Source organism: Manihot esculenta, chromosome 11 (genome assembly GCF_001659605.2).
Source record: "Manihot esculenta cultivar AM560-2 chromosome 11, M.esculenta_v8, whole genome shotgun sequence".
Classification (NCBI taxonomy): domain Eukaryota; kingdom Viridiplantae; phylum Streptophyta; class Magnoliopsida; order Malpighiales; family Euphorbiaceae; genus Manihot; species Manihot esculenta.
Genome location: NC_035171.2, coordinates 1,150,060 through 1,163,811, shown reverse-complemented (window position 1 = coordinate 1,163,811; position 13,752 = coordinate 1,150,060). Strand labels below are relative to the sequence as shown.

Here is a 13,752-nt window from a genome sequence, read left to right as displayed (position 1 = left end):
AATTTAGTTAAAAATTTTCTTTTACTAAATTAATTAATGCAGTGAAAAACCTCAAAAAAAAAAAAAAAAAGAAAAAGAAAAACCTCGCAATTTTACTTTGCATGGTCTATAAAAAATGAGGATAAATACGGGTGGGCTTAGGGCTCATTTAGGAGAGCGTAGGGAGCTGGCCCGAAAGGTACATTGGGCCGGCACGGTTGACACGTGCGAGATGCCTTTGGACCCTCCATTTTCGGTTTCTATAAGAGTCAAAAAGACCAAGGACTTCTTTTCAGTTGTTTCTTGCTCGAGACAAAAGGGAGGAGCTTGGAGGGCTGGGCGGTGACTGAAGAGCACTGTCGAAGAATCAAAGAAAACAATTCACAAATTGGAATGGCACCAGAGCCTGAGGATGAGATCAAGGACGAGAAGAACCCTCGCCCTCTCGACGAAGACGACATCGCTCTTCTCAAAACTTATGTAATCTTTCTCTCTCTTTCCCCCCTGACTTTTCTCTTGTCAATTTCTGCTTCCTCAGAACCCTAATTGCTCTTTTTTTCTTTTCCCACATGCACCTCTTATTCGATTCATTAATGGTGTTAGAAATGTTTTGGTTGAACATAGAATTGGAATTTAGCAGTTGCTTCGCAGGCTTAAGATTTAGCGTTTTATTAGTTAAGTGGGTTCTGTGCGTTTACTCATCATTGACTGGCAATGGGGTCGAGTCACTAGTCGGGTTTTTGATGTATCTGGCAAATTCTTCATATTTCTTTGAAGATCTTTTATTTTATCCCTTTTTGAGCACAGGATAATGACTTTAATCTGATTTTATTGGTTATTACATGCTTATTCCGGATTCGTGCGAACTGGATTAAATCTCACATTTGATCCCTTTTTTCCTTATTACCATTGGTAACTTTATTTGCAAGACATTAACAGATTTAACACTTGTACAGGGTTTAGGGCCATATTCTAATAGCATTAAGAAGGTGGAGAAGGAAATTAAGGAAATGGCTAAGAAAGTCAATGACTTATGTGGTATGCTTCTCCTTTCTGTTCTAATGGAAACCGATATGAATTGTCATGATTGCCCCGTACCAAATATAAGGAGAGCCAATTTATCAGAATGTTTTGATCTATATATTCGTTGAGGTCCATATTCTTTAAGATCTCTGGTTAATATGAGGTTGTTAATATTTCAACTCTGTTAGTAATATTTCTTTTCATTATAAAGGCATTAAGGAGTCTGACACGGGTTTAGCAGCACCAAGTCAGTGGGACCTTGTTTCTGATAAGCAAATGATGCAGGAGGAGCAGCCTCTTCAGGTCTGTGTTTACAAAACGAGGAATATGGAATTATTTGATGTGTTTCTAGAGGACTGATTTCTTTTGCCAACCAGGTGGCGAGGTGTACGAAAATAATAAATCCAAACACTGAAGACGCAAAATATGTAATAAATGTCAAACAAATTGCAAAGGTATACCTTCTTTAGGGCCTGTAAATCAAGCAAATTATGGGGATATATTGAGATGTGGGATGCTTCATAACCATAATGTTGTCTCTTTTTTTATTATTAAAAAAAAATTATGCCTCAAAAACCCTGATTCTTTTACCAGTAGGATCTTGTTTTGCATGATTTATTTTTCAGTCGCTGGGTATGGATTTTTGTCACAGGCAGTTCTTTTATTAATATTATTTACATTTTCTCAAATACAGTTTGTTGTCGGGTTAGGTGACAAGGTTTCCCCAACTGATATAGAAGAAGGCATGCGTGTTGGGTAGGTTATCTTTCTGCATTCTAAATCAAGAATTTGACTGCACACTAGACTTCAGAACATGCCTTGTGCTACATGGGCATTGTTATATGTTCTATCATTTTGTGTAATTTTCTCCTCCACAATGACCAGTGCTGTTATTGTTAATCCTTTTATTTATTTATATATTTTTTCGTTGATAGTATTCTTATGCATTCCACTGGTTTGGTACCTAGTGCATAAATTCCCATGTCTTTTAATTGCAGGGTTGATCGTAATAAATATCAGATACAGATTCCTTTGCCACCAAAAATTGACCCAAGTGTGACCATGATGACAGTGGAAGAGAAACCAGATGTGACTTATAATGATGTTGGCGGATGTAAGGAGCAGATTGAAAAGATGCGAGAAGTATTTAAAGCTAACCTTCTTAATTTGTTTTCTTGTTGAAAATTATTGTCAACCCTTGAACTGCATGACTAGATATTTAACTGTATATCTGATGTTCGAATTCATGAACATAGGTTGTTGAACTACCCATGCTTCATCCGGAGAAATTTGTGAAGCTTGGCATTGATCCTCCTAAAGGTGTTCTGTGCTATGGTCCTCCTGGAACTGGTAAAACACTTTTAGCCAGAGCTGTTGCTAATAGAACTGATGCTTGTTTCATTCGAGTTATCGGAAGTGAGCTTGTTCAAAAATATGTTGGTGAGGGAGCAAGGATGGTTCGTGAGCTATTTCAGGTTAAGAGTTGCTGCATACTTAGTGATCTATATTTTTGCTTCTCATTTTTTCATTATATAGTATTGTGGTTTGCCTTTTGCTTAGCAAAAATGCTGCTGCAGATGGCTCGTTCAAAGAAGGCTTGTATTGTATTTTTTGATGAAGTTGATGCCATAGGTGGTGCTCGTTTTGATGATGGTGTGGGTGGAGACAATGAGGTTCAGCGTACAATGCTTGAAATTGTGAATCAGCTTGATGGATTTGATGCTCGTGGAAACATTAAAGTTCTTATGGCAACAAACAGGTTAAATTTTATAACTACGTTTCTTGTTTTAGTAAAATCCTAACAGCAGGTTGTTTAAGTAGAAATTGCCCACCACACAAGTGCTCTCGTCTCATTGGTCTGCATGTGTGAAACCAAGTTCATTTTTTCTTTCTTTGCTTTCTTCTTCTATCCATGTGCATCTCAGGTAGGGATGTAAACGGGTAGGGTATCCGCGAAATTGAGGGTACCCAAACCCGAACCCGATTATATATAAAATTTCCGAACCCGTCCCAAATCCATTTAGTATTTTAATTTTACTATCCGTACCCGTTCCATATCCGTTTAACAATACCCGTATAATACCCGAATCCGACCGAACCCGATTTTTTTAAATTGAATTCAATGAAAAAAATTTAAAAATTTAGATCTTATAACCCAAATATCAAACCCTAAATTAAAAAATTTGCACAACCTGAATTAGAAAATTTGCACAACATGAATATCAACCTCAATTATTTATTCAACTAAAACTATTCCTAAGATATGCACAACCCAGTAGAAATATTGGAGAGCAATAATCAAATAGTAAATATCCAAATAATCAAATTAATAGTTCATAAATTCTAAAATTCTTTAATAGCAACTAAAAATTCTTTAACAATATGTACATAAAAGATCTGATTATCAAAAAATTTGATTGCAAACCTATTCCAGCCAAAGGAGATGTTGCCGACGCCGATTGTGGAGAGGCGGGGAGAGGGAATAGTTGTCTCCAACTGAGAAGTGGGAGATGTGGCCACTGGAGAGAGATAAGGAGATATCGGGAGAGAGAAGATTTATCGTCGACTGGGGAGAGAAAGGAGATATCGCCGGTGTCGATTGGACTGCCGGCACTCGTCAGTGAGGTGGAGGAGAGAGGCCGATTGGGAATTGGGAATTATAGGAAGGGAAGCAGGAGAGGCGCGGACGGAGAGAGGATAGTGAAAGTGAAAAAAAGGAATTATGGATCAGGGTTAGGGTTAGTTTTGTTATATACTAATCGGGTTCGGGTAACGGGTATCCGATAGTCTAATTCCGAACCCTACCTGAATCCGAGACGAATAAAATTTTTCAAACCCGAATCCGCCCAAATCTGTTTTGTAAAAACCTAAATCCGTTCTAATAGGGTTTGGGCGGATCGGGTACCCGTGAAAACCCGCCCGCTTGACATCCCTAATCTCAGGCTTTAGTTGTCATATTTCTAAACTGTCCTGTGTCCAAATGTATGTATGTATGTATGTTCATGGCTTTTTTATTACACATTTGAGTGATCTGTTGGTGTCATAAATTGCAGTGAAGTTTTTGGTAAATATTTTATTCTTAAATATTGAGGAGTGTGATTTCTTGTTGCAGGCCTGACACTCTAGATCCAGCACTATTGCGTCCTGGACGATTAGATCGTAAGGTTGAATTTGGCCTTCCAGATTTGGAAAGTAGAACGCAGATATTTAAGATTCATACACGAACAATGAACTGTGAAAGGGATATCCGGTTTGAGCTGTTGGCTCGGCTTTGCCCAAATTCAACAGGTAATAATGGTTTCCCTGAGAATTGTAGATTTTATGTTTTATGCATTGTTGTAAATTAATCATTAGCATGTAGAGAATGCTTTGAGTCTTTTGGTTAGATTTATAAAATAAGGCACATAATTTGCTCTGTAGTATATTTGGGTTTTACTGTTTTTCTGATGTGGTTTTCTTTTTCAGGAGCTGACATTAGGAGTGTATGCACTGAAGCTGGAATGTATGCAATTCGAGCACGAAGGAAGACGGTGACAGAGAAAGATTTTCTTGATGCAGTGAACAAAGTAATTAAAGGATACCAGAAATTCAGTGCAACACCGAAGTACATGGTCTACAATTGAGCGGATTGTTTCTTAATGTTGAACAAATTTGGTACTGGTTATAGATCCTATCCAAGTGGATGATGATCTGAAGCAATGGCTGTTTTACTGACTTCCATCTTTTGATGATTGTGTTTGAAGCTTTGCGTGATTCATGTCTCTGAATTTTCCAATGGTAAGGTTACCATTTATGTTAAATTCCATTCTTCTCTTCTCTGGCAACGCCTTTCGTTTATGATAATTGGTACTTGAAAGCTGATGGGTCATGATCATTGGTTTCTTCACATCGAGGGTTGGGCTAGTTTCCGCCTAAGCGCGTCCAATAATAATTTGTTTAACTGTTGTTAATTAAAGGCTATTAAAAATATTTTATATAAACTTAAAGCATCATTTTGACTTCAAATTAGAACTACCTGAAATGGGTCAAGTTATCTTTGACTTGGATTAAAACCGGACGTTGATGCTAGTAAAAAATTTCAGGCTTTTATCTGAATCCAAATTTCAAAGCATTTATCCATGTTACATTCATAAACATTGTTGATGTTCCATGCATTTGCAACAGGGAGAAGAGAAAGTGGGTTCAAGCTTCATTCCACAAATTTAGCACTCAAAACTGAATTTTAAATCATCATCCGATGCAACAGCAAGAAAACTAGCTCAATTTACCAATTCTACCTGGCTTTCCACACAAGAATGTTAAAAAGTAAAATCTATGATATTGGAGCGGAATCCAACTTCCAAAGCTTTTAATGCATGTTTACATTTACAATATTAATGTTCCATGTCTTCAACAAATTTAGCACCGAATCTGAATTGAGAGTCATTATCCAATGCAACAAGAAGATGTATTAAGTTCCTAATTCTACTAAGTATTCCATATAAGAAGATTAACTAAAAACCTATGTTCAACAAACTTGAAGAAGCAAACAAGAAGCAACCATAGGTATCGCTGCCATCTAAGACATGTAATCAAATGCATCTGGATTATCTGCTTTCCGAGGGGTTCCTTGATCATTTCCAACTGTCCTTTTGCTCATGTTAGCTCGCTGAACAAGACGGACCAATGCCTGAACTACTTCTGACATAGGCGGTCGAAACTCTGGCTCCGGCTGCAACAATACAGTGAAAAATAAGCATCAAAACGGTAATATGTAGCTAGGAATATACATCCTTATGAACAAGTCAATTTCGGCATTAACAATCCCTATTCTAAATAGAATAAATTGGCTGGTTGTCAACCACTTGGCATAATTGCTGCAATAGGTGTTTGGAAACAACCTAAAAAATAAATACCTCTCCTCAAAATAGCATATATTACCTGGACACAAAGGGCAATAACATCGGCAAAGCGGGAGAGAGATTTTACAGGATAGAGACCTTTGAGAGCTGGATCTACCATTTTAGATAGTGCATCAATGTCATGAAGCTGAGGCGTGGCCCATCGAACCAAAGATTGCTCAGATCTTGGCCTTGAACTGTGAGATATAAAAATTGCAAGACCAGTAACTAACTGAATCTCTTACTTAGATGCTACAAATACAATAACGAGACTATCAAGATGGCCATGGTTTCTGCCAAACTGAGAGACAGACAGAGAGAGGAGGGGGTGGGGGTGCAATAAGAGACCATGTCCTATGACAACGTTTCACCTGTCAAAAGGTTTACGTCCAGTGAGAAGCTCTAACATGACTACTCCAAAACTGTAAACATCGCTCTTGAGAGTATATTGACCAGACATGGCTACCTCAGGCGCACCATATCCAGATCCTGCATCATGGTTCAATACCTGTGTGGAGGAAACTTAACATGTTCAGCAAATACCACAAGATTGATGATCTGTTCTGGTACCAAAACTGAAATAATGTGCAAAAGGATCAATATAAACCATCTTCCATGCAGAAAACACATTATCGATATTTGCCGCATTAACTAAAACTCATAAGATTTTACTCAACTTTTTTTCACATGAAAAAGAAAACAGCCAGTTGATGCATTACCATAAAACTTTGAAAAAGTTCAAAGTTACCTGATCTGCGTTTGGAAGAAATTTTGCTAGGCCAGAGTCTGAAAGGTGAGGATTGAGCTCAGCGCCTAGCAGGATGTTTGCTGACTTGATATTTTTGTGAATAACAGATGGTGAGCACACTTCATGCAGGTACCTGAAAAATCCACCCTTGAGTACCAGGAAAGTAATTCATGAATATCATAAAAAGAATAACCAGTTAACCATAACCTACACCAATCTTTATTGCAAAGTTTAACCCTATCGCAAAGAAACAAGTAGTTGAATTTCATATGATGGGGATTCTAAATTCCAACATCAAAGCTCTTAATATTGGTGCAGCTAAGCAACCTATGCTGCATCTGGAATGGTACTTGATGCATATCAACCAGAAATAATGCTGATGTCACCCTTTACTTGATATTGCAAGCAAGAAAGTGAGTTGCAAAGTTACACATCAATTTTGTTTATTTATAACAATAACAGCAATAGTAGAGTGCTGCTATCATTCAAGTAGGTAATACAACCCGTATTATCCTTACATTTCACCATCAGCAAACAATAAATAACAGGGAAAGAGAGTAGAGGGGACATGTATTTATATTTCCTGATGCAGATTGATTTCAGAAAGGGGAAAATTGGAAAACCATGCTTATTTTAGTCGTGTGTTGTTAACTTACTCTAATGCACGAGCTGTCCCCAAAGCTATCTTGACACGGGAATTCCATATCAAAGGCTTGCTGTATTCATCTGAAAGATGCAGGAAGTCATGTAGCGACCCATTTTTATGGAACTCATAGACCAGCAGGTGCTGCCCATGCTCTGAACAATAACCCACAAGCTCTGTCACATTTGGGTGATGTAACTCGGAGATTTTTGAAACCATCTCCATAAAATCATCATTCATATCATAGGTAAGAATGGATGAATCTATTTTCTTCACAGCAAGAACCTACAGCATTGACAAACAAAAAAAAGCGAAAGCAATAAAGACAAGTTAAAACTTAAAGTCATCAAAGCATTAAACATCTTAAAATAGAAACCAAAATCTCCAACCTGTGCCATCTCAACTGGATAAAAAAGGTCAATAACATGCATATTTACTCGGTGTGTATGCACATACTAAAAGAGTGTGTTCCTGTCTACTTTGCATGGTCTGTAACAGAAATGCAATATGCTTGCTGCCATTTAAACATTTTAATGTAATGGAGCAAACTCATACCAAATTCATGTAGAATGAGAAGAAATTGAAGGATCAATTGAAGCAAGTTCTCAAGAAGAAAAAGAAACAAATTATCTAGATAAACTAATTCCCAAAACTTTTTATTAGTTCTTAATAATAACTGTAATTCTAAGCTCTAATAGTAAAATGCCTAGACATATTTAAAGTGCATCACTAATCCAGAAAATAATATTAGTTAAATATGAGCTCGAAGTTTCCTTCGTAACTCCTGGAACTTCTTTGTAGTGTCTTTGGTACTAAACTAAATAAACTTAGGAATATTAAAACAAAACAAACTTGGAATTAAACACCAAATTTAACTATAAAATTATATACCTGATATAATTCTTAATAAAATGCTAAACCTACTAGAATTCCGAACCTAAAAATATAAATTTCCTTATTTTACAATGAACATAAAAGCCAAGTAGCCCAAGTTGAGTCTTTTTCAATGTTGCATCACATTTGTCACAGGTCTACCTTCTCTCTTAGACATTCTACTAGTGGGTTAGGCACTCCTTCAACATGAAGTGTAAAAATTGGTACATAGAACACAGAAGAGTATTTGGTAATCCTTGAACTGAAATATTCAGCCGAATTTCATAGGTGAGAAAAGTATACCTTCCCATCATCAAAATGAGCTCGATAAACACGACCAAAAGACCCCTCTCCAAGAAGGTTGTCGATACTGAAGCTGCCAGTGGCTATCTGCAGGTCTGCTATGGAGTATAGTGTTACATTTGTAGGAGCTGTAACCTGTTTCTTGACAACAACAGGCTTGTTTGAAAAATCATCATCATCAAATGATTTATGGCAATCGATAGGAGGGGGTCTAAGATTTATGGAGGCTGAGGTATCAAATGTCTTTGAATTGGCTGTGAAGGAAGTTTGTATAGACTTTATTTCTGCAACACGATACAATTCAACAAAGAAAAAGTCAGAAAAGGATAAAGCAAAAGAATCCAAGCAAAATATTTTGGAAAATCAAGAAGCTAATAGTGATATACTCCTACGCTCTAGCTAAAACTAATTTGCTTGGTATAGTCAAGAAATTTTCCGTGGATTCAACATTCCAACGGCATATATACTAGTTTTTCCTAATTGAATTGGCACTATCTTCCCCATACAAGACAATTGTATGGTAATAGAATTTTAAGGTTATCTAAAGGACACAATATTTGTGTGCTAATGCCTTGGCATTTCCAATATTTTATGTACTGGGCCCTGCCAATTCAAATTCATCAGTTCTGCTTTTGTCGTCATTGGCAGCAACAATGAACTTTAGTTAATTCATCCATTGGTAGAATAAACTCATAATGCACAAGTATTAACATTGTAGTTGTTTATATGTTATAGCAAATACATTTTCCTCATTGACAAAGGAAGATAAGGAACGGAAAATCCCCTTATCACTGCAATGGGTTTTGGAGAAAAATGAAGCAAACCATACAAATTATTCAATGATGAATGCCCTAATCAGAAAGATGCAGAAAAAATGGGTCACCTTGTACTTTATTTGAAGAATGAAGTGCTAATGGCTGATTATCAAACTTCTCTACATCTGTAGATGACCTCTTGGATCTTTTCTTCACAAAGAAGAATGCTATAATCCCCCCAATAACAAAGATGGATATTACTATTCCAGCTATGCCACCACCTCCAATCCCTGATTTTTTGCTGCCACTACCAGCATCACTATCAGATGGACTGTTGCCACCAGATTTATGACCTGGGTTTCTGTGGGCTGGAGGTGTACCTGGCGGAGGTGGGGGTGCAGGCCCCGAGTTCCAATTATTACCGTCCATCCTGTGACAAGATAACTCCAATCTTTTAAAAGTTCACTCAGTATGGCAATCAGAACAAATGTTGATATTTTAAGATGCTCACTGTAAATTAATGTCCTTCAACTGTTCAGGGACCCATCCAGTAAAATGATTATTGGCAACATTCCTGTCAAATGCAAATGCAAGTATAATGAAGGTCCACATAATAGGTCAACTGTAAGAAAATATATGTGACTTCTAAAATTTAATTACACTAGCTACCCACAGATTGTTGAGAGGAAGATTGGCAAGGACATCAATAGTGCCTGTGAACTGGTTGTTTTGCAAATACCTGTGAATTGATAAGTTCGCATGAGTAAGACAATCAGACACGTAGTAAAATCAGAGAAGATGGACCTTTCAGTAACTTACATTGTGGTCATGCTTGAAAGGTTGCCAAAACTCTGAGGTAGATTACCTGGCAGTTGGTTGAAGGAGATATCCCTGTAGCAGGAATAGAAATTTTTTATGCTTCTTGTCATTCAATTCTAAAACCAACTTGGCGTGTTTATCACAATTTGTTAATGAGTAAAACCCAGCACCTCAAAAGATTTCAGAACCACAAGCTATAGGAATGCAGGAAGCAAACTTAATATGGATTCGCTCTATAGCAAAATATAACAAAATGAATCTACAGATATTGCTAATTCACAATCAAAAGTACAAGCATAAAATTTTTTTTAAAAAAAAGCAGTCATGTTAATTAGGAAGTGACAGATTGCTATCAGTAATTTTTTAGCACATCAGAACAGAAAGAGACTAATTTGTTCAAAAAAAAAAAAAAAACTTCAACAATATGACAAAGTAATTATGTATATTATTCATTTGATAAAAAGTAAAAAGGTCTCACAGTGTGGAGAGGGAAGAAAGCTTGCCAAACATGTCATACAATTGATTCCGAAGCTGATTGTGAGCTACATTCCTACCCTCCAGAGAAAGAAAGGGAAAAAGGGAAAAAAAAAAAAAAAAAGAAAAAGAGAGAGAGAAAAGAATCAGTTTTGAACTTTGGATGAAGAGCCTCAAAGAATGAATAACTGGAAGTCGCTCACAGATATGTGAGCTTAGTCAGCCCAGAAATGGAATAGGGGATGTCTCCAGTAAACTGATTATTGGAAAGATTTCTGCATACAAAAGAGCATCAGGAATGAATAGTAAGAAAAACATAAAAGCTATTGTAGGGGGGAGCTAATTCAAATATGAAACATACAATTGTGTCAGATTTGGAGGAAGTCCATAAGGTATACCACCCACAAGATTATTATTGCTGAAGTCTCTGCAGAAAGTTAACCAGGTCAATATCTTGAGAGGATATACTCTGTAGATACAATCAACAAAATAAATATATAAAAAAGACCGTGGATCTCACAGGTACGTTAATGCTGTCAAACTTGAGAGCTGGAAGCCAAATGATCCAGAAAGTTGAAGACCAGATAATTTACTGAAAAAAAGAAATGGAGATGTGTTCAATAGTCAGTGCTTCTGGCAATGTCTCAAACGAAGCAGGCCAGAAAAAAAATTGAAAATGCCATAGAAGATCACATTTCTGTGACTCGTGAGCCTGAGCAAGTAACGCCTTTCCAGGACTCTCCACATGGATCACCACCATTAGAGTTCCATTGACTTAACTGTCCTGGTGAACCTAAACTGCTGTACATGGTTCTTAAAGCAGAAGCTGCACATCAAAAAGCAAAAAGAATAGGGTAACTTTATCATTTAATAGTCACTACTGCCAAACATATTTCCAAAAACTTGAAGTTTTCTTACGATAGTTCTGTGAATTTCATCGTACAAGCAACAAGTGATAATATCACTAGTAGAATATTATAAATGTGAATAAGTTTATGTCATGATACTCAACCATAAGTTGGAAACATGGTGATTGATTATCTCTCTGGCAGATCTGATCTGACAGAAGCAGAATGCAAAAGAAAAGAATAGTAACAATCCACGGCATGTTCTCATCAATAACAGGGTGCAGAAAACTCAGATGACTATGGATTTCCACATACCCAAAATTCACTATTACTTCTAATGGAACCTTAGGATTAGGACAATATATGAACAAGGATTAAAGGGAGAGATTGCCTTTCTTGCAGAAGCAGCACAACAAATGAGAATTGAATATGAAAAACAATGTAAGATACAGCAACATTTGTACTCGAGAATAATGTAGAGAATGATCTTTAGTTTTATTAATTCATACAAATATTGCAATACAACCATTGATTTCCTTAGCCTACATCTGTGTCCTAATTCGACATTGGATAGAATCGAATAACCACTTAGAAGGAAATGAAAAGGGGCTAAACAAATTATTAATAATGCCACATATAGACTGCTTTATCACAAGTGAATTTTAGGCTTTTTTGTTTTCATATGTTTACTGATGTTGGCCAATCACCTGAGTTCTCTTTTGTATAGAAAGTAAAAAAGTTCCATCAGGAATCCCTTGAAGCTGGGTGTTTGAAAGATCACCTCTTTCACCAAAAGCAAATTCTGGGTATTTTTCAAGCACAGCAATATATACACATCAATTTCAAGCACCCATCAGTAGTTGCAGTACTCAATTCCCATTAATATATTTTGGACGCCATTAAAACTATTATCAATATTCCATCTTACTGTCTTAAACTCGAAATGGTATTATTTAAAAGGGGAAAAAGAACTTTTTCCGCAACCCAGAATTGATCTTCGCAGTTTTAACATACTGCAAGTGCTTTCTCCTCAAATACACAGATAATTATTAAGAAAATAAGAGAAGGAAAAGAGAGAGCACTAAATCTGCAAATGTATTTATAATAATAATTAAAAAGAAAAAGATCTTTCAGTGGTCATAACAAGTCACAAGCGGCAGGAACAGCAGTGCAAAACAAGTAGTAAAGGAGAAGCTAACACAAAAAGAACTAAAAGAAATGCAGATGTGGCGAAGATCAGCACACGCATATCTATATATGAAAAACACACGCTAATACAAAAGCAAAAAAGGGCAGAAGAAGAGAGCAAAGTAACAGAATTTACCATCATTTGGATCTGTGTCGCCATTGATACATCCCAGAATGCATATTGTCACTGTCACTACCAGATGACACCTTCTCCAAATCTCCATCATCAGCTCCTCAAACTCTCCCTGTCAAGCCTCACCAACAAACCAATATTCCTGCTGCTACGGTGCTACCCCTTGTTTATATTTTCTTTTTCTTTTAATTTTTAAGAAAAAAGATTTTTCTTTTTTAGACATACCCCCTCTGCCTAGTCCGAGTGAAGCTGGCAAGCATGATTAGCCAGAATAATTGAAAGCCACAGAAGACATCTGTTTTTTTTTTTTTTTTTTTCTCTTTTATGTTTTGTTGGGTTCTGATTTATATTTACACAAACAAAAAATAAATAAATGAAACATGAAAAACAAGAAAAGGTGGAAAGATACAGCTCTGTTTCCTTTAAGAAATGAATAGCTGTAATAGCTCCAAGCAACACCTCCAAATTTCAAGATAATTGACGTTGTATTGATTGACTTTTTGTAAGGTTAAATATATATATATTTTTTCTTTTATTTCAATTTTATAGTTTATTGAATGAATTTTTTTACTATTAAATTTTGTTTTGAATTAAAAAATACTTATTTAAAATAATACAACCAATAGAAAAAATTAATTATCCAACCACCCTTATCTTTATTTTACAAGACTGCATTGTAAAATAAATAATATTATCTTGCAAATATATACAAAAAAATATATTAAAATAAATGATTATTGCCAAATTAATCATAATTGATTGTCAAAAGATAATATACAGCAAATAAGATTGTGCTAATAACAATAATAAAAGAGAAAATTGAAAGATAGCCATCGGTAGCACAGCTGGCGATTAACATGTCAATTATAAACGCGTCATCTTGGCCATACTTAAACGAGAAGTTCATGTGACTCTTGACATTGGTGTTTTTTCTGTGCTACTTCAATTTTAATATGTATCAATTGTTAAAATATATTTATTTTATAAAAAAAACTAAATTACTATAAATATAAATAAATGTTAATTAATTAGAAGAAAAAAAACATGAGAATTAACAGAATTTTCTTTGATTAATTTGTTAATTTT

The 13,752-nt window shown here is 35.8% G+C and overlaps 2 protein-coding genes across 2 annotated transcripts; one reads left to right on the top strand and one right to left on the bottom strand.

Annotated features, from left to right (window-relative positions):
• The first annotated feature begins 269 nt into the window (after positions 1-269).
• LOC110626219 (26S proteasome regulatory subunit 7A) lies at positions 270-4,826 on the top strand. Its single transcript, XM_021772002.2, has 10 exons — positions 270-459; positions 936-1,017; positions 1,214-1,305; positions 1,380-1,457; positions 1,697-1,758; positions 2,001-2,145; positions 2,259-2,477; positions 2,580-2,761; positions 4,115-4,290; positions 4,468-4,826. The coding sequence occupies exons 1-10, from the start codon at positions 373-375 to the stop codon at positions 4,623-4,625; spliced, it is 1,281 nt and encodes a 426-aa protein (XP_021627694.1). The 5' UTR covers positions 270-372; the 3' UTR covers positions 4,626-4,826.
• A 477-nt stretch (positions 4,827-5,303) lies between these two features.
• LOC110626218 (protein STRUBBELIG-RECEPTOR FAMILY 6) lies at positions 5,304-12,976 on the bottom strand. Its single transcript, XM_043961746.1, has 16 exons — positions 12,670-12,976; positions 11,191-11,323; positions 11,018-11,089; positions 10,859-10,924; positions 10,701-10,772; positions 10,502-10,573; positions 10,024-10,095; positions 9,878-9,943; positions 9,716-9,778; positions 9,333-9,634; positions 8,450-8,733; positions 7,287-7,558; positions 6,631-6,763; positions 6,254-6,390; positions 5,923-6,079; positions 5,304-5,713 (listed from the first exon to the last, which is right to left on the bottom strand). The coding sequence occupies exons 1-16, from the start codon at positions 12,758-12,760 to the stop codon at positions 5,561-5,563; spliced, it is 2,145 nt and encodes a 714-aa protein (XP_043817681.1). The 5' UTR covers positions 12,761-12,976; the 3' UTR covers positions 5,304-5,560.
• Between the last annotated feature and the right edge of the window lie 776 nt (positions 12,977-13,752).

Bases quoted from the DNA above. Each gene is read 5' to 3' on its own strand.
- LOC110626218 (XM_043961746.1), bottom strand. From the start codon at position 12,760: ATGATGGAGATTTGGAGAAGGTGTCATCTGGTAGTGACAGTGACAATA. The intron at 9,944-10,023 runs GTAAGTTACTGA...ATCAATTCACAG, and splicing joins CTTTCAAGCATGACCACAAT to GTATTTGCAAAACAACCAGT. The intron at 9,779-9,877 runs GTGGGTAGCTAG...TGCATTTGACAG, and splicing joins AATCTTCCTCTCAACAATCT to GAATGTTGCCAATAATCATT.
- LOC110626219 (XM_021772002.2), top strand. From the start codon at position 373: ATGGCACCAGAGCCTGAGGATGAGATCAAGGACGAGAAGAACCCTCGC. The intron at 1,458-1,696 runs GTATACCTTCTT...TCTCAAATACAG, and splicing joins ATGTCAAACAAATTGCAAAG to TTTGTTGTCGGGTTAGGTGA. The intron at 2,478-2,579 runs GTTAAGAGTTGC...ATGCTGCTGCAG, and splicing joins TGGTTCGTGAGCTATTTCAG to ATGGCTCGTTCAAAGAAGGC.